At 45.3% G+C, this 18,730-nt stretch overlaps 1 protein-coding gene across 1 annotated transcript in view; it reads right to left on the reverse strand.

The window, feature by feature from the left end:
• The window catches only part of KIF6 (kinesin family member 6), a 236,775-nt gene that overhangs the window by 110,969 nt on the left and 107,076 nt on the right, over nucleotides 1-18,730 (reverse strand). Inside the window, exon 13 of the mRNA XM_069768316.1 lies at nucleotides 14,113-14,286. Coding sequence (XP_069624417.1) covers nucleotides 14,113-14,286 — 174 coding nt within the window. The remainder of the gene's footprint in view (nucleotides 1-14,112; nucleotides 14,287-18,730) is intronic.

The raw sequence follows: 18,730 nt of genomic DNA on the forward strand, positions 1-18,730 counted from the left end.
GTACAAGAATATAACTGAATATAACTACTATAATACTGCCCTCTATGTACAAGAATATAACTACTATAATACTGCCTCATATGTAAAAGAATATAACTACTATAATACTGCCCCTATGTACAAGAATATAACTACTATAATACTGCCCCTATGTACAAGAATATAACTACTATAATACTGCTCCTATGTACAAGAATATAACTACTATAATACTGCTCCTATGTACAAGAATATAACTACTATAATACTGCCCCTATGTACAAGAATATAACTACTATAATACTGCCCCCTATGTACAAGAATATAACTACTATAATACTGCCCCCTATGTACAAGAATATAACTACTATAATACTGCTCCTCTGTACAAGAATATAACTACTATAATACTGCCCCTATGTACAAGAATATAACTACTATAATACTGCTCCTATGTACAAGAATATAACTACTATAATACTGCTCCTCTGTACAAGAATATAACTACTATAATACTGCTCCTATATACAAGAATATAACTACTATAATACTGCCCCTATGTACAAGAATATAACTACTGTACTGTGGATGTGATCTATACAGGGCATGGTCTCTAGGACTTGTTAGGAGACACTTGCAGCTTGTTCCATCTGTCGGTATTTCGTCTCTGGATACTTGCACAGTATTTCCGTCTGAGCTGGAGCAATGCTGTAATGAGGGGGTAGACTCAGACGCACGGGGCACAGTGTCAGCCTGGTAAGCTTGGCAGAGGCTGGATGTGATGGATACAAGTCAAAGCCGCAGAAGCTTTTACCAGACCCACCCAGCTCAGCCACCACACCTAAACAAATATGAGAGGCGCGCTGCTTGCGGTGCCAGAGATCACACGTTCTGCTCACTGTATCTGCGGACAAACAGGACGTACATCACAGACCGCATTACCCCGCGTGCTCTTGGGATGGCCGCGGTGGAGGTCACGTGGCTCGCGCACAGCCCCAGATGAGTGGGGAGAGGTGCAAGTAAAAGAGAATAGGAACAGAATAACAATCAGCTCCCCAGAATCCCAGAGACGGCGTCCACCGCTCCACTGACCGGGATCTGCCGGAACAGGACGCAGGATGCGCAGTAAAGACGGAGACTGGAAATAAACAGATACAAACAAAAATACATTTCTATTTGCTAAGGATGAGACCAAAAATGTTAGTGAAACATTGAAGAGATCTTGGCCTCCTGTAATGTGGGGGCCCCACCATCGCCGTGCGGCAGAACCCCGACAATGTCCTGGCATCACATGGAACCACAGTCGTTACGCCATAAACCACCATAGTACGTGTGCCCTGACAGCGGAGCGGAGGACCAGAAGAGGGATGAGCCGAAATATGAAGGGGATAAAATATCACTAAAATAACAATAATCTTCTCTCCGTCGTGTGCAGAACCTGCAATATCCCATGTAATAGGGAGGGAACGGAAAGGGGAAAGGATACAATGTAAGAGGACACATCCACAGACATCCGAAAACTGGCGCCCAGGTCCACGGTGTCATCTCTTCCCCTGTGCACAGGTCCACGGTGTCATCTCTTCTCCTGTGCACAGGTCCATGGTGTCATCTCTTCCCCTGTGCACAGGTCCACGGTGTCATCTCTTCCCCTGTGCACAGGTCCACGGTGTCATCTCTTCTCCTGTGCACAGGTCCATGGTGTCATCTCTTCCCCTGTGCACAGGTCCACGGTGTCATCTCTTCTCCTGTGCACAGGTCCACGGTGTCATCTCTTCTCCTGTGCACAGGTCCATGGTGTCATCTCTTCCCCTGTGCACAGGTCCACGGTGTCATCTCTTCTCCTGTGCACAGGTCCACGGTGTCATCTCTTCTCCTGTGCACAGGTCCACGGTGTCATCTCTTCCCCTGTGCACAGGTCCACGGTGTCATCTCTTCCCCTGTGCACAGGTCCACGGTGTCATCTCTTCCCCTGTGCACAGGTCCATGGTGTCATCTCTTCCCCTGTGCACAGGTCCACGGTGTCATCTCTTCCCCTGTGCACAGGTCCACGGTGTCATCTCTTCTCCTGTGCACAGGTCCATGGTGTCATCTCTTCTCCTGTACACAGGTCCATGGTGTCATCTCTTCTCCTGTACACAGGTCCATGGTGTCATCTCTTCTCCTGTGCACAGGTCCATGGTGTCATCTCTTCCCCTGTGCACAGGTCCATGGTGTCATCTCTTCCCCTGTGCACAGTTCCACGGTGTCATCTCTTCCCCTGTGCACAGGTCCATGGTGTCATCTCTTCTCCTGTGCACAGGTCCACGGTGTCATCTCTTCTCCTGTACACAGGTCCATGGTGTCATCTCTTCCCCTGTGCACAGGTCCATGGTGTCATCTCTTCTCCTGTGCACAGGTCCACGGTGTCATCTCTTCCCCTGTGCACAGGTCCACGGTGTCATCTCTTCTCCTGTACACAGGTCCATGGTGTCATCTCTTCTCCTGTGCACAGGTCCATGGTGTCATCTCTTCCCCTGTGCACAGGTCCATGGTGTCATCTCTTCTCCTGTGCACAGGTCCATGGTGTCATCTCTTCCCCTGTGCACAGGTCCACGGTGTCATCTCTTCTCCTGTACACAGGTCCACGGTGTCATCTCTTCTCCTGTGCACAGGTCCATGGTGTCATCTGTTCTTCTGTGCACAGGTCCACGGTGTCATCTCTTCTCCCGTGCACAGGTCCATGGTGTCATCTGTTCTTCTGTGCACAGGTCCACGGTGTCATCTCTTCTCCTGTACACAGGTCCACGGTGTCATCTCTTCTCCTGTGCACAGGTCCACGGTGTCATCTCTTCTCCTGTGCACAGGTCCATGGTGTCATCTGTTCTTCTGTGCACAGGTCCACGGTGTCATCTCTTCTCCTGTACACAGGTCCACGGTGTCATCTCTTCTCCTGTGCACAGGTCCATGGTGTCATCTCTTCCCCTGTGCACAGGTCCACGGTGTCATCTCTTCTCCTGTACACAGGTCCATGGTGTCATCTCTTCTCCTGTGCACAGGTCCATGGTGTCATCTCTTCCCCTGTGCACAGGTCCATGGTGTCATCTCTTCCCCTGTGCACAGTTCCACGGTGTCATCTCTTCCCCTGTGCACAGGTCCATGGTGTCATCTCTTCTCCTGTACACAGGTCCACGGTGTCATCTCTTCTCCTGTACACAGGTCCATGGTGTCATCTCTTCCCCTGTGCACAGGTCCATGGTGTCATCTCTTCTCCTGTGCACAGGTCCATGGTGTCATCTCTTCCCCTGTGCACAGGTCCACGGTGTCATCTCTTCCCCTGTGCACAGGTCCATGGTGTCATCTCTTCTCCCGTGCACAGGTCCATGGTGTCATCTGATCTGCACACAGATAATAATCTTTATTTTAATAATAATCCGTATTTTTATATAGCTCTAACATTCCGCAGCACTTTACAGTTTTGCACACATTATTGGATCGCCCCCAAGGGCTGTGGGGTACTCGGAGCCGGGTCCTTCGGTTCTCAGCACTCAGTGGGGATGTCACGGTGGCTGACCCGGTCCGTGGCCCTAGGGGAACGTCCGTAGTAAATTAGGGAAAGGTCTTTAAAGGGATAATGTTTGTGATGCCACCTGTGGTATTCGGTCAGGGTGACCGACGCTGCTTAGGGGTCCGCTGGGATGATGTTATGGCAGCTAGATGGTATACCTTCCCACAGGTGAAGTGTATCCCCAGGGCTTCCCGGTGTGTAGATGATGGATGGTGCAAGGCGCAGTGAATAACGAGGACACAGGGGTTGCAGTCTCTTAACCTTTTACTGAAGGTTCGGCATCCACAGTCCAGAGTAGGGACCACAGGGCAGGCAGAGTCCGGACGGTCTAAAGGCAAATCCGGAGTCCCCTTATCCAGGAGGAATTCAATAGCCTTCCCCTTGCGCACAGTAACGTAGTAGGTCCTTACTTGCATAAGCTACCATAAGGTCCTCACTGTTGTTACTTCTCTCTCTCTGTCCCCCAGATGGTACGGATAGGACAAAACCCGTATGACTGATGGCCTGGGGCTTGTTTATAGAGACCCTAGAGACGCCCCGACCCCCACAAGTTGCCACTGTGTCTTCTTAGGTATAAAGGTCGGACAGCCAACTTGGAATCAACTGCCCTGCCAGTCTCTGAAGTAACGGCATAGAGCTCTTTACTCCCTCGGTATTCTGGCCACCGGATCTGCGCTTCAGATGGAGGCAGCCTGCTTCTAGCTGGTCTCCCACTGATGTTTCACTCCTGTTGCTATGACTTCTTTTCTCACTCACTACAGCACAATTCCCTTCGTGTCCTTTCTTAGGATGCTGCTGCATGGGTTGCAGGCGCAGCTCCGTGTCCTACTTTCTCTCAGACTTCAGTCTGGATCTGACCAGGGATCACCCCAGCCAGCTCGACCGGGAGACCTTTCCTCGTCGGTCCCCAGCCAGGAACTCTCCTCTCCTGATACTGACTTCTGACTAACTTCCTAACCAACCCTCCAGTTTTACCCTATGTGAGGAGTGGCCTAATAGATAGAACCCCTTCAGACGTAACATCACTCCCCCTGGTGGAAGAACAACATTACTGCAAGGAACCAGGACTCTGGCGCGCTGCACAATCATCGCTGTCCCCGATGGGGCTCACAATCTAAATTCCCTATCAGTATATCTTTGGAATGTGGGAGGAAACCGGAGAACCTGGAGGAAACCCACGCAAACACGGGGAGAACATGCAAACTCCTAGCAGATGTTATCCTTGGTGGGGTTTGAACCAGAACCCCAGCACTGCAAGGCTGCAGTACTATCCACTGAGCCCTGGTGTCATTTCTTCTGTGCACAGGTCCATGGTGTCATATGTTCTTCTTTGCACAAGTCCATGGTGTCATCTGTTCTTCTGTGCACAGGTCCATGGTGTCATCTGTTCTTCTGTGCACAGGTCCATGGTGTCATCTGTTCTTCTGTGCACAGGTCCATGGTGTCATCTGTCCTTCTGTGCACAGGTCTATGGTGTCATCTGATCTTCTGTGCACAGGTCCACTGCTTCATTGGCTTTTGACCTTCCCATTACAAATGAATTACTCAGAAGTAAAGCACAGTCCTTTCAGCTGCATGGAGGTTTCTCTGCAGGGGTCTGAAAAGGTTAAAAAGAATCTCTATTTTTTGGCCAAATGTGGATTTCTGTTTTTATTTTCAGCATTTGGAATAGGCTTTGCTACAATTTTAGACTGAAGTTTTAGGCTTGGTTTCCTTCCTGCTTGCCAATTTTACATTATCATCACCCATTGGCAACATGAACCAGTTCATCCTCCTCTTTGGACTCCATGTTAGCGCCTCGATTGAATCTATAACACTCCGATCACACCCAAGCAGCAATCAGCAGACGTGTAAAGGCAGCTCTGGTTGTGACTGGAGTACAGAGCATAAAGAATGGCTTCCCTAGTGGTAAGTCTCGATATATTCCACTCCTTAGAGGTTACTTCTTGTTATCCAGTCTGCACGGCACATCTGCGCTCTGTCTTCTGCGAGGATTGACGAGTACCGCAGCTTTCGAGCATCCAGTGCATCTGCTTTCTGAATGAGCCTCATCGCTCCGGCAGGGTCTTGTGGGACAGTTTAGTGGATTCTGGATTGAGGTCATTTGCTTGGACGCTCATCTCGTGAATCGGCCTTACTGACTGGGATATAAAAATATCAATGGGATCGGTACTCGAGGCGTGCCGGGCGGTGACGTAATGACGAGCCCGTGTCCAAGACAATTCCCTGCACCTGCTCATTTTGGAATGAGCCGAATGGAGAGGATCTGTCCAGGCCAAAACCAACCCGAGTCCAGGACCGCAAGCACTCCAATATCTGAATGCACAAGAGGAATCTGGACGGGAAGACAAGAATCTCACCCTGAGAGTTTCATGATGGGACGACTCTGCGATGCATATCTGAACAGGTAATTGGGTGTGAAGAGACGCCTCCTGGACAAGTATTCAGGATCCTCCATTTAGCATTTACTTTCCACTGCCATTTGGCTGCGGATGTGGCTGGTGGTCATGTTAGGACAGAATCACACAAAATATTTGGGACATGCAACAATCTGACAAGTTCTAGCCAGCTCTTCCCTCTCCTAGTGTATCCTCACCCACCCCCTGCAGACTGTGAGCCCTCGCGGGCAGGGTCCTCCCTCCTTATGTACTCGTGTGCCTTGTTATCTGCTCATGTTTAATGTATTTGTCTATATTTGCCCCGTATTCACATGTAAAGCGCCATGGAATAAATGGCGCTATAAAAATGTATAATAATAATAATAATAAATGAAGGGTCCTCATTTCAGCAAACCTTCCAGCTTTGTTTTATTTTTAAAGCCAGTTTTTTCTTTCCTGAAGCTTTTTTTGCCACACGGTTTTGTAGCTTTTTGACTTGACAGTGTCAAGTTTGCAGAGGATTCCACAAAAGAATAGGCCTCAAAGAAGTGATCTATTGGTTGTTTTGTTCCAGTGGTAAAGGCCTTCGAACAAGAAGAGGTGCCAGGGATTCTGGCAGGTGAAAGACGGTCCGCAGAGCTCCACTCAGACTACTAACATGGCTGTTCGATCAGGTTCCTGTAAATCTTTTAGCTCACCTCCAGTTACTACCCATTGAGGCTCCTGTTCATTGCGATTCTCTGCTCTCGTTTTGATTCCCGACATTGATTCTAGACTGTGCCCAGATTTCTTGCCTGGTAATTGTTCCTACTCCCAGTTCGGACCCCTGGCCAACTTCTGACTACTGTCCTGCCTTCTTCATGCCATGAAGAAGAAGACATTTATTGACTATTCTGGGGACCATGACCTGGGAATGTCACCTAGACAATCCTTACCTCCTTGAAGGGACTAAAGGTGAAAAATGAGACGATTCTTCAGACTCTGAACCTTAGTAAGAACCAAAATAATGGAGGCTTATGAAAATTATTCCATTCCAAAGTAACAGAAAATTCTAACCGCTCAAGTTTTGAAAGCCCAGCTTCTACTCTAGAAGAGCAGATGACCTGCAGAATGGAGCCATCAGACTCTGGACCACTGGACCCCAAGGATCATTTACCGAGGTTTTCAGGCACAGGAATTACCATGGGGAAAGCTGAGTCTTCTCCGTCCACAGTCAAAGCCGTAAATCTTATTATATATAGTGTGAAGCATCTTTATGAGTTTCATCTCTGGTGCCAAATGCGGAGACTTGCGTTATCAGAACTGAGACAAAGAGGGAAAAAGTTCAAACATCTCAGATCTGGCAGAGGCCCTCAATGTTGCACCATCTCTGTATCTCTGCTCCCAGAGTTGTGTTTAACACATTATTACTGGAAGGCGAGACATTAAAGTGATGGGGCTCCCAGGGAAAACGGACATCAGGTGGTGGAATCATCTGACGGATAAACGATGCAATTGTAACTCACAACGCTCAAATGATGTCAGACAAGAGTTTATACAGGACGAGTATTGTGAATGTGTGAATAATGATCATTACATCGGGGACCGCGCCCTGTGGTCACATATTTACAACTTTAATTTGCACTACCCCTTTTTTGCCGGTCTAATCATTGAAGAAGCAAACAACTCCTAGTTCCATGACAATCTTCTAAAGATGAAGGGGATTTACGCTCACCTACACGATTTAATGATGAACAGACGTTTATGGACACGTTGTTCAGCCGCTCATCCCATTCACAACACACAATTATCGTGCATGATGGGCTATTACTGTTGAATCTGATTATCGGAGGGTGACAATGTCCCTTAAAAAGATGTGTCTAAGAAAAGTCCTAAAACTCCAAATTTTACATACACGCACACGTCCATCTACATGATGTGCAGGAAGCATCAGACAAGGCAGATTATTCTATTAACGCTCCCCACATATAAATAAGCCTTGTAGATAAACCTGTCAATGATACTCAGATTGGCCACATTTACTAATCTCTGTATACGGGACACCTCTCAAGACCCACCATATACCTGGAACTCCCGACAAGGCATGACACATACTAGGAACATCCCAAAAGACCTGCCATACACCAGGGCCAGCTGACAAGACCCGCCGTATAATGGGAACAGCTAACAAGTCCTGCCGTATACCGTCAACTCCTCAGAAGACCTGCCGAATATAGTCAACACCCGAGAAGACCAACTGTATACCAGGAACACCTCACAAGACATGCAGTATACCAAAAACAGCTGACAACACCCATGGTTTTCCGGCAAAAACCCACAAGTCCTGTTAGGAACACCCAACAATAACCAACGTACACCGGGAACACCCCACAACACCTGCCGTATACCGGGAACAGCTAAGAAAACCTGCCTTACAATGTCAACAAACCACAAGACCCAGTGTATACCGAGAACACTTAACAACACCTGCTGTATACCTGGAACAGCCAACAAGACCAACAGTATACAGGGAACTCCCCACAAGACCAGCCACATACCGGGAACTCCCCACAAGACCAAAAGTATACCGGGAACTCCCCACAAGACCAGCCGTTTATCGGGAACAGGCATCAACACCCACATTATAAAGAGAAAACCCCTCAAGTCCTGTCATATATAAGGAACACCCCAGAAGACCTAACTTATAGCGGTAACACCCAAAAAGACATGACATACCAGGAACACCTCACGAGAACCGCAGTATACCGGATCACCACACAAGAGAAACCGTATACCAAGAACGGTACACCAGGGACACCCAACAAGAAATGACACATACCAGGAACACTCCACAAGACCTGTTATATACTGGGAACAGACGACAAACCCATTGTGCATCGGGAAGACCTGTCGTATACCGGGAACACCCCAGAAGACCTACCTTATATCATGAACACCCAACAAGACATGACACATACCAGGAACACCCCACAAAAACGCTGTACACAGGGAACACCCCAAAAGACCTGCCGTATACCGGGACCAGCAAACACTCACGGTACACCAGGGACACCCAACAAAACATGACACATAACAGGAAAACCCCACAAGACCTCTTGTATTCCAGGAACAGCCAAGAAGACCCATCATATACTGGGAATACTCATGACCTGCAGTTGTGGAGATGACCAAGTCATACTGACATCATAATCTGGCCCTTAAAGAAGCTGCTCTGACTCTTACATTTGCCCATTTTCTGGCATCTAACACAAAGATCCATCTTTTCCATCCTTCACAGACACAAAAATATTCATAGCAAAAAGTCTTAGGTTTTATTGACGAATTTCTGATTGATCTTTGTGAGACCAGGAGTAGGCAATGATGGCGGTTCACAAGAAACAGCGCTACGTCATTCAACCATTACCCTGACACCACAGAGCGGCTGATTGTGGACGGTGGGATGACACACTCAGTCACAGAGGATTTCAGCATCGCTTAATGCTTCCAGCGGAAGATTCGGAGCAGCGCTCGGCCACTGCTGCAACGTTAAGGAGGACAATATGGCCGGTTCGAGGGGTTTCAATGTGGAACAAGCAGACTGTTTCATTATTAGAATAAAATGCAACCAGACATTGGAGAGAGGGTCCAGGGGCCGGGGCGTGGGGAGCGCTGGCCTGTAGTACTACTTCAACCCCCTGGAGAGCTATGAATGCAGCTTCACATCGTATTAGAGAAGAGGAGTGCGGACGACAAGACAGCGCCAAAATCAAGTGTAAAAAACAGGTGCAGATGAAGGCGACGTGGAAAGGAAAGAACACATTGCAGAAAATAGCTTGAAAAAAAAGAAGTTTAAGAATGTTTCCTTGTGATATACTGTAACACCCTCAGCTCTTAAAGGGATCCATGCCAAAGAGGAAAGAGACTTTAGTAAAAAAAAAAAAAACAACAGGTAATTGAGCTTAGTCTTGCTAGAGGAAGAGTCGCTGGAGGAGGGCAAAGTATAGATCCATGTCCAAGGCCCTCTAGACACGAAATGCATGAGGACAGGGCACACAGTGATAAACCAGCCGGACATGGGGCAGGTTGGCTCCGATTCATCACCGCATTCCCAGCAGTTCGTTTGGAGAGAATACCTCTCGATTAGTGACCTTATCATCTGCGACAAACGTATCAATTGATCTGCGCTCTTTCCAAGTTATCTTGCGGTTGAGTTTTCTGAATTCTAAAAAAGTTACAAAAATTTGGTGCAATTCTCCTCCAGTCTCCCTTGTAGTTAAACATTTAAATTTTTAAGACATTTGCGCCATTTTGATAAGATTGGAGCAAAAAACATCAGAGAAAACGGCAAATCAAGTAAAGAAAAATGACTTAAAAACAAAACGTGAATGATAAATCTGGTCCATTGTCATCTCTCTGAGCTCTTCTAATGGGGCCGCTGTACAGGAGCACCGCTAGCATCACCAGGCATGCGCTAGAAACCTCCGGACTATCAGACGAGAAGTACAGCTAGTAGTAATGGAGACGGTAGATTTAGTGTGGAATTAGATAGACTTCAGTCACAGCTCAGCAACCCCAGAAAAGAAAGTCCATTCATGCATCTGTGGCCGGGATCTATGATGGGTACTGTACTGTTCATGAAGCAGAGAGATTAGGATGATCAAAGCTGTCACGATAATGTATAAAATGGAGTAGGATTTTTCATTTTTCCTGTTAGCACACATGCTGTGGGCTCTGATCCCCCTTCTCTCTGTGCTACTGTTGCTGTGTGTGTGTGAATTCTAAACCTCTCATTCCCTCTCCCCACAAGAATTTTTATGACCTCTGTAGCTGCAGTAGACAATCCTCCTATCTAGTACCAGCTAGAACTGGTATAGTCTCTCTCATAAGACATGAGGTTCTTTGTTCTATTATAGTGAGATATTGGGCCACCGATTTGGGCTAGAAAAATAAGAAGTCCATATTGCAAATTTCCATCGGTAGATCTGTCAACCACTGTAAGCGCTAGCAGCTAAACACAACGTGTACAAAGTGCGGATTTCTCCAGAACTGTGTGGAACAACTAGTAAGAACTTGGTACCAATAGAAAGCTAATTTTAATATAAGATGAATGATGGGTGTGCTGTGACTCTGGCCTGTTCTGAAGCCAAGATATGGGAATTATAAGTATTGCTGGTACAATCTGTAACTTTGAGAGGGGAGGGGGCAGGCAAACCAGCCCTTTTAGTGATGTCACAAGCCTGCAGGTATAAGTTACTGCACTCAGCCCAGCCTTCAGTCTTGCCTGAGGAGCTGTTACTGCAGGTCTTGTCTGATGAACTGGGACATTTGGCTCCGCCTACCAGCTTGGTTAGCCTGAAATGACTTAAGCAAAATGTGAGTTTTATCTTTCTTTAATCCCTGTTTATTTTATAATTGCTGTACATACTTTAAATTGTCTCATGTTATAAAATCTTTATATACCTTTTATAAACACTGCCTACCTTTTCGGAGTAAAATATAAAATTTACTAGTTATGACTTCTCCATGCTCTGTGCGAATTTTCAAGTACCTGAAGTAATTACGCTACTAATTTGGGTTGGCTGGAACCCCTCTCTGTGAGAAATATGAGCTGGTGGCAGCGAAGTGTGTTCTGGGCTAAGAAAGTGAGCTGGCAGTGATGGAACGGGGTTTTATAAGCTATTGTCTGGCTGCAGCCTGAACATTTATAACTCCATCACTGCAGCGTACCTGCTAGCCAGTCCTCAGTGAAGCGGCCCGTCCGACGACTAATTATCCCAGGTGTAGTTCCCTGACTGACCTGAGGGTAAGGGGGGCGGCGGAGAGCTGCAAGTTCCAAAGCGGAACTGGAAAGCGGGATATCCATAAATCCCTGCAGTTCGTGATATTGTAGCAGCAGTGGGATAACTAAAATAAGCCTCTGCGGTAAATTGATAGGTCAATAGCCTTGTTTGTGTTTTCCTCACATTGTAGCAGTGGAGGGATAACTAAGATAAGCCCCCTGCACCTGTGATAGCCGTGTGCTGGCCAAAGGTCACCCACGATCCGTGACCTATTGGTGTCAGCACGGTGGGAATCGTGGCAAAAGACATGAACGTTCTCCAGAAAAATTAGAATAATAAAAACGAAGAAATCACAGCTGATTTATACTGACAATGTCGGCACGACTTCAATACTCCACTCACATTCAGAGCTGCATTGGGCTGGCCACTAGATTAATGCCCCCATAGAGATGGAGATAAATGGCTACAAAACATATAAAACTATAAATGCAGAAGTAAAATAAAACAATTATATATCTATACATTACAGAACGGCTCATTGTAATTGGTGCATTAACCCTGATCATGTTAAGAAATGAAGTGACGGCATCATCAGAAAATTCTACACTGAATCCGCGGTAAACCATCTAAGCCATGAAACGCACCAGAAATAAAACCGCAGCGTCACTATTGTGTCCGAATCTGGACATCACTTGTCATAAACCCTGCACAAGAATAAGAAAAAATTCCATCCATCACTACTATAATACTGCCCCCTATGTACAAGAATATAACTACTGTAATACTGTCCCCTATGTACAAGAATATAACTACTATAATACTGCCCCTATGTACAAGAATATAACTACTATAATACTGCCCCTATATACAAGAATATAACTACTATAATACTGCCCCTATGTACAAGAATATAACTACTATAATACTGCCCCTATATACAAGAATAGAACTACTATAATACTGCTCCTATGTACAAGAATATAACTACTATAATACTGCCCCCTATGTACAAGAATATAACTACTATAATACTGTCCCCTATGTACAAGAATATAACTACTATAATACTGCTCCTATGTACAAGAATATAACTACTATACTGCTCCTATGTACAAGAATATAACTACTATAATACTGCTCCCTATGTACAAGAATATAACTACTATAATACTGCCCCTATGTACAAGAATATAACTACTATAATACTGCCCCTATATACAAGAATAGAACTACTATAATACTGCTCCTATGTACAAGAATATAACTACTATAATACTGCCCCCTATGTACAAGAATATAACTACTGTAATACTGTCCCCTATGTACAAGAATATAACTACTATAATACTGCTCCTATGTACAAGAATATAACTACTATACTGCTCCTATGTACAAGAATATAACTACTATAATACTGCTCCCTATGTACAAGAATATAACTACTATAATACTGCTCCTATGTACAAGAATATAACTACTATAATACTGCCCCTATGTACAAGAATATAACTACTATAATACTGCCCCTATGTACAAGAATATAACTACTATAATACTGCTCCTATATACAAGAATATAACTACTATTATACTGCTCCTATGTACAGGAATATAACTACTATAATACTGATCCTGTATACAAGAATATAACTACTATAATACTGCTCCCTATGTTCAAGAATATAACTACTATAATACTGCTCCCTATGTTCAAGAATATAACTACTATAATACTGCTCCTATGTACAGGAATATAACTACTATAATACTGCTCCTATATACAAGAATATAACTACTATAATACTGCTCCCTATGTTCAAGAATATAACTACTATTATACTGCTCCTATGTACAGGAATATAACTACTATAATACTGCTCCTATATACAAGAATATAACTACTATAATACTGCTCCCTATGTTCAAGAATATAACTACTATAATACTGCTCCTATATGCAAGAATATAACTACTATAATACTGCTCCCTATGTTCAAGAATATAACTACTATAATACTGCTCCCTATATACAAGAATATAACTACTATACAATACTGCTCCCTATGTACAAGAATATAACTACTATAATACTGCTCCTATGTACAAGAATATACCTACTATAATACTGCCCCTATATACAAGAATATAACTACTATAATACTGCTCCCTATGTTCAAGAATATAACTACTATAATACTGCCCCTATGTACAAGAATATAACTACTATAATACTGCTCCTATGTACAAGAATATACCTACTATAATACTGCCCCTATATACAAGAATATAACTACTAGAATACTGCTCCCTATGTACAAGAATATAACTACTATAATACTGCCTCTATGTACAAGAATATAACTACTATAATACTGCCTCTTAATGTCGGATCTTTATAGATCACTTCTAAATAATATGCAAGAACAATTTACATCTTGATATATATCATGCACCTGTCTTCCTGAGGAGGGCCTTGTTCCAGGTATCTGGAGGTGATGTGGGGGCTCCTGAGGACTGCAGAACCCTCTTTGCAGAGCTTTCTTCCACATTGGGTCTTGTGTTGGACATTATATATGAAGTGTCTCGATTCCTCATCTTCTCCTTCTTTAGCATACTGACCAGAATATCTGGAGATTAATAATAGGAAGAGAGAAACAGAGAATGGGGCAGATCGACGCACAGATCGGTGAATTCATTTCACACTAAAAATAAGGATCATTTGAAACATAATTGTGAGTGCGGCTGATTATCTACAGAGAATGAAGCGAGACAGTGACCCGGGAAAGTGACATAAAACGTCATTTATCGTCCAAATACTGCGCACAGGAAATTGCTCCCCTCCGGATCGCAGCTGGGAATACGGAAATAATGTCCAGTGTCGCTGGCACTTGAACCCCCGTAAGTTTCCTGGGAGCTGTCGTGGTTGCCCACGTCGCTGGTTCTGGTCTGTGTTAGCTTCACAAAGTCAGGCCACAGCTCATTCAACATGGTGAAGGCAAAAATCCAAACACAAAACTGACAAACTCAAACCTTAACTGCAGGTTTAAATGAGAACCACGGCCATGGGCCACTCGTACGTCCATGAGTGGAGGGAGGGATCCGTCCCACTACCTTCCTACAGATCTCTCCAAAAATAAAAGCTCATGTCCGGTTTTCCTAAACTGGAACCAGTCCACACTCCCTTTTATTCTACATGGTAATTACAACTGTGGCTGTAATTACAACAGGAACCCGATGATGTGACAGTCGTCCGGAAACAGCAAACACTCCTGGTACATGGCACAAGACCGAAATGAGACCGTTCATCCCAAGAAGAGGCGACCGTCATATTGGCACGGCTCAAGGCAGTCACAGATGTCCGAAGGATTCCCGCGTGAAATCTCACGTTTTGGTATATCTCAGCCAGAAGGTCAGTGAATACCCCAACCAGAAGATGAAGACCCCAAAACGCCTCAAACTGGAGGAAGCCAACAGTAATGTTGGTGAGGTGGGCACATATGGCCCAGCACATTCATCTGGAGACCACCATTGTGAGGAGAGAGGGAGCACGAATAGTGGAGGAAAGGAACTGGGAGAAAGGAAAAAAGTGCAAAAAAAGGATAAACAGGTAGAATGAAGGGAAAGTGCAAATGTGCTAAAAATCATATATGAGCGTCACTACAAAAAAAAAAAAAGATAAATGAGTGAAAAAATATGGCGAAAAGCGTAAATGTGGAGTTCCAGCGGGATTTAAGGCATCCGGGGAATCTCACCGTCCTAATGATGCAGGATAATCATCAATGGGGGAACGCTGGTCTCAGGAGGGATTGGAAAATCAGCATCAGGGATCTGAGCCGGGGTCCTCTGCTCTAGATCACTGATAAGTATGAAAAAGAGAAAAAGATCATCCACAAGGAAAAACCGCTCCTTCACCCTCAACAAGATGGATAAGGCAGAAGGATAAAGTGGAAGCACATGGGAAGCAGGCGGGCATCGCCTCTAAGGACATCACTACTGAGCATCCGGCCGCTTACTCCGGGGGTCAGAGACCAAGGGATTTTTTAAGAGAAACAAGTGACTCGGGCAATGAAGACATACACCCAAAAAAAAAGGGGGACTCAACCCTTGGGGCATGTTTCACAACAGTTGCCCCAAGCAAGAACCACAGATTATCAACCTGTCGACACTGCCGGTCATCTGTCCTGGCTCCAGAGCCGGTCTGCTCATCTCCTCTCCAGCACATCAATGCCTCCAGTGTGTGCTGCTCACCTCGACCTAGTGCTCCAACTGACCAAGTGACCTATACAAGACACACATGACTGAGAACGACAGGATGGTCTTGCAGAGGCGGCTTACCTCACCAGCCATGAAAACTCTCCAGAAGTTTAGTTTGATAAAGAATTTGTCATTTTCTGTGTAGAAGACGGACTTTCCAGCGTCTTCACTCCTGGGACCTATGTTCCTACAAGACCATGCAGCAGAAGACGGGAACCACAAGTATCAAGATTTTCTAAACTTAATTACAGAAAACTGGCTGCATTTTCCAGCGCACCTTGTCACATAAGTCTTCATGATTTACAATGTTTCGGGTTTTGTTTTGTTGCAGTTGTTAAAAGGGACATTAGATTGTGAGCCCTATCGGGGACAGCGATGATAAAGGTCTGTAAAGTGCTGAGGAATACGTTGACGCTATATAGATTATTATTTATTATTATTGAAACTGGTTATGGCGGGTGCAAATAATTTGAATACAGTGCAACAACTGAAGAATTACAGAAATTCCCCCAAGTCTCCTCTGCTGTACCGGAGTGTTACCCGCACATCCAGCTCCGCTTCTTTGCCCTTTTGTCTCTGCTGATTTGCGCTACTGTGCGCTGGCTGAAGCATGATACCTGCCAGCCAACTCAACTCTGCAAATATTGTGGTCTGCCCGCACACTGGGCTCTGCTGCATCCTGCACTTCCAGCTGTCCTATATGTCTACTTTTCCTGAGAGATGCAGGCCTCCTCCGGTTAGTCCGGCTCCTCCGGTTAGTCCAGCACCTCTGGTCCCTGCTGCTCGCTCTGACTTATGGCCGAGTGAATCCTCCCCACCAGGTGATGAGACGTCTCGGCCATTATACATTGCTATTCCGTTTCCATTATCCTGAGTATTTCGTCCTCACTTCTCAGTTTTCTCCCCATCCGCTGGGTTTTCCTTCATTCATACATTGTACCCCCCGGTTTAGTATCACATGCAGACACACCTACTTGTCATTAAAATATTCCTGCACGTCATTATTTTACTTCTCGCTTTTGTTATTCACATGATGTAAACAGACACTCACTTTTCACTATTCACCATCTAGTCACAATGACCCTTATTTTGCAGTTTTTCAGCTTCTTTCCGGTGATGGATGAGGTTCAGCACGTTTCCGCTCCAGTTCTGTAGATGTTTGTATATTTGGACGTCCGCTCCACGGCTTTCACTGCACTTGTTTCATTGCACAGTCGGTCTCTTCTCTTTTTTTCTGTTTTCCGTGGTACCGATCTCTTCCCATTTCGTTCTGCAGGAGACTGCAGGGAGGCGCTGCCGATTTTGCTTTCAGCTCAGTCAGCGACCACGTGGAAAATGAGGGTTTTTAGCTCCTTTCCATTGATGTTGGTGATGTGTGGGGTGGCGTGACCTGGAGCCTTGGGGCTGTAGGCACCGGGTCACTCGTCCTGCTGGGGTGGTCCTACTGCAATGGTGGGTGCTGCACCTCTAAGCTCAGATTTTCGGCGTGACGCGGTTTCATACACTCTGATCAGAAGGTTACAACAAGAACCTCGTTTTCACTTTAGTACATTTTTGCTTAGCCGCAATCGATCAGTGTGTGATTTTTTTGACGTGTGCTCCAGGGTTTTCCCTACGGTTATCTTATATTACAATCGGCTTCGAGGAGTTTGATTAGGGGTCTTCATCCCGTTGGTTGGGGGTAGTCACCAACCTTCTGGCTGACATATACCAAGATGCCAGATGGAAGAGTCTCGAATGTTGTCCAGGTGGCGACTTTCGGCCATCTAGGATTGCCGATATAATCAGACACTCACCTTTTTCTCCTTTCGGGCTTGTGCCCTGTATCAGGACCTTTACTCATGCCAGACTATCACGTCTACTAGTTGTCCTTGGAGCTGATCTTTTATATATTCATATAGTTGCTCTTTTTTAATAATCTGTATTCGGAGCATCACCAAGCACAGCGGGTATCAATGTCCTGTGGGCCATAAATGTCCGACCCAACTCTATGTTCTGGGCACATGGGACATCATGACGGTTCTCCATCTTTCCCACCATTTAGGAAAAGTGTAGCTGCATAATACAACTTGCTTTATGTGACTCGAGTTCTCTCTTCACTCTTACCTTGTTCTCATTTTAGTGACTCCTGAGCTTCTTCCTCCCTTTTTCCGGTAATTCTTCACAGTAAAGTCTACTAACCCCTTCCCGACATGTTCCTCACTTGCCGAGAACGAGGTATAAGGAGAGAACGTGTTATCAAGGCACAGCAATTTAGTGCAGATAGTGGCGTTAAAGGCTTTAGATCCCGACAAGCCGAAGGCTAGGGTCACGCTGCTCCAGGACCCCATTACCTCAAATGTGGGCTGCAATAGGAGCCTGTGACCTGATGAAAGCTCCCATGGCTGCCATGTTGATAATCATGTGAAGGCCATCTTGGAACACGTGATGACAAAATTATAGCTTCAGGCCCCCAAGAGAACTGAAGAATAAAGTAAAAATATGTTGTTGTTTTTTTTTAAATAAATAAAGGTTAAAAATATGTTAAAATTAAATCCACCACACCATTCCCAATTAAAAACATAACCGGTGTAAGAGGGTCACTGGTAATGTGCTGGAGAGGAGATATGTTTCACAGAGGTTATTAGCTTCAGTGATATGAACCTGGAGATTTGTTCCAGCATACTAAGTGCAGAGAGGGGTTGATCGGCCAGGACTGGGCCAGGTTTATTGTGAACAGCTAAAGAGTTGGGCAGGACGCTGTTCACCATATCTCCACCTTAGGCAGTGGGTCCAAGAGGTAAAAGTGAAACCTTTCGACTTACTGATTGTTCTGTG

The sequence above is a fragment of the Ranitomeya imitator genome, chromosome 5, assembly GCF_032444005.1.
Source record: "Ranitomeya imitator isolate aRanImi1 chromosome 5, aRanImi1.pri, whole genome shotgun sequence".
Taxonomy (NCBI): domain Eukaryota; kingdom Metazoa; phylum Chordata; class Amphibia; order Anura; family Dendrobatidae; genus Ranitomeya; species Ranitomeya imitator.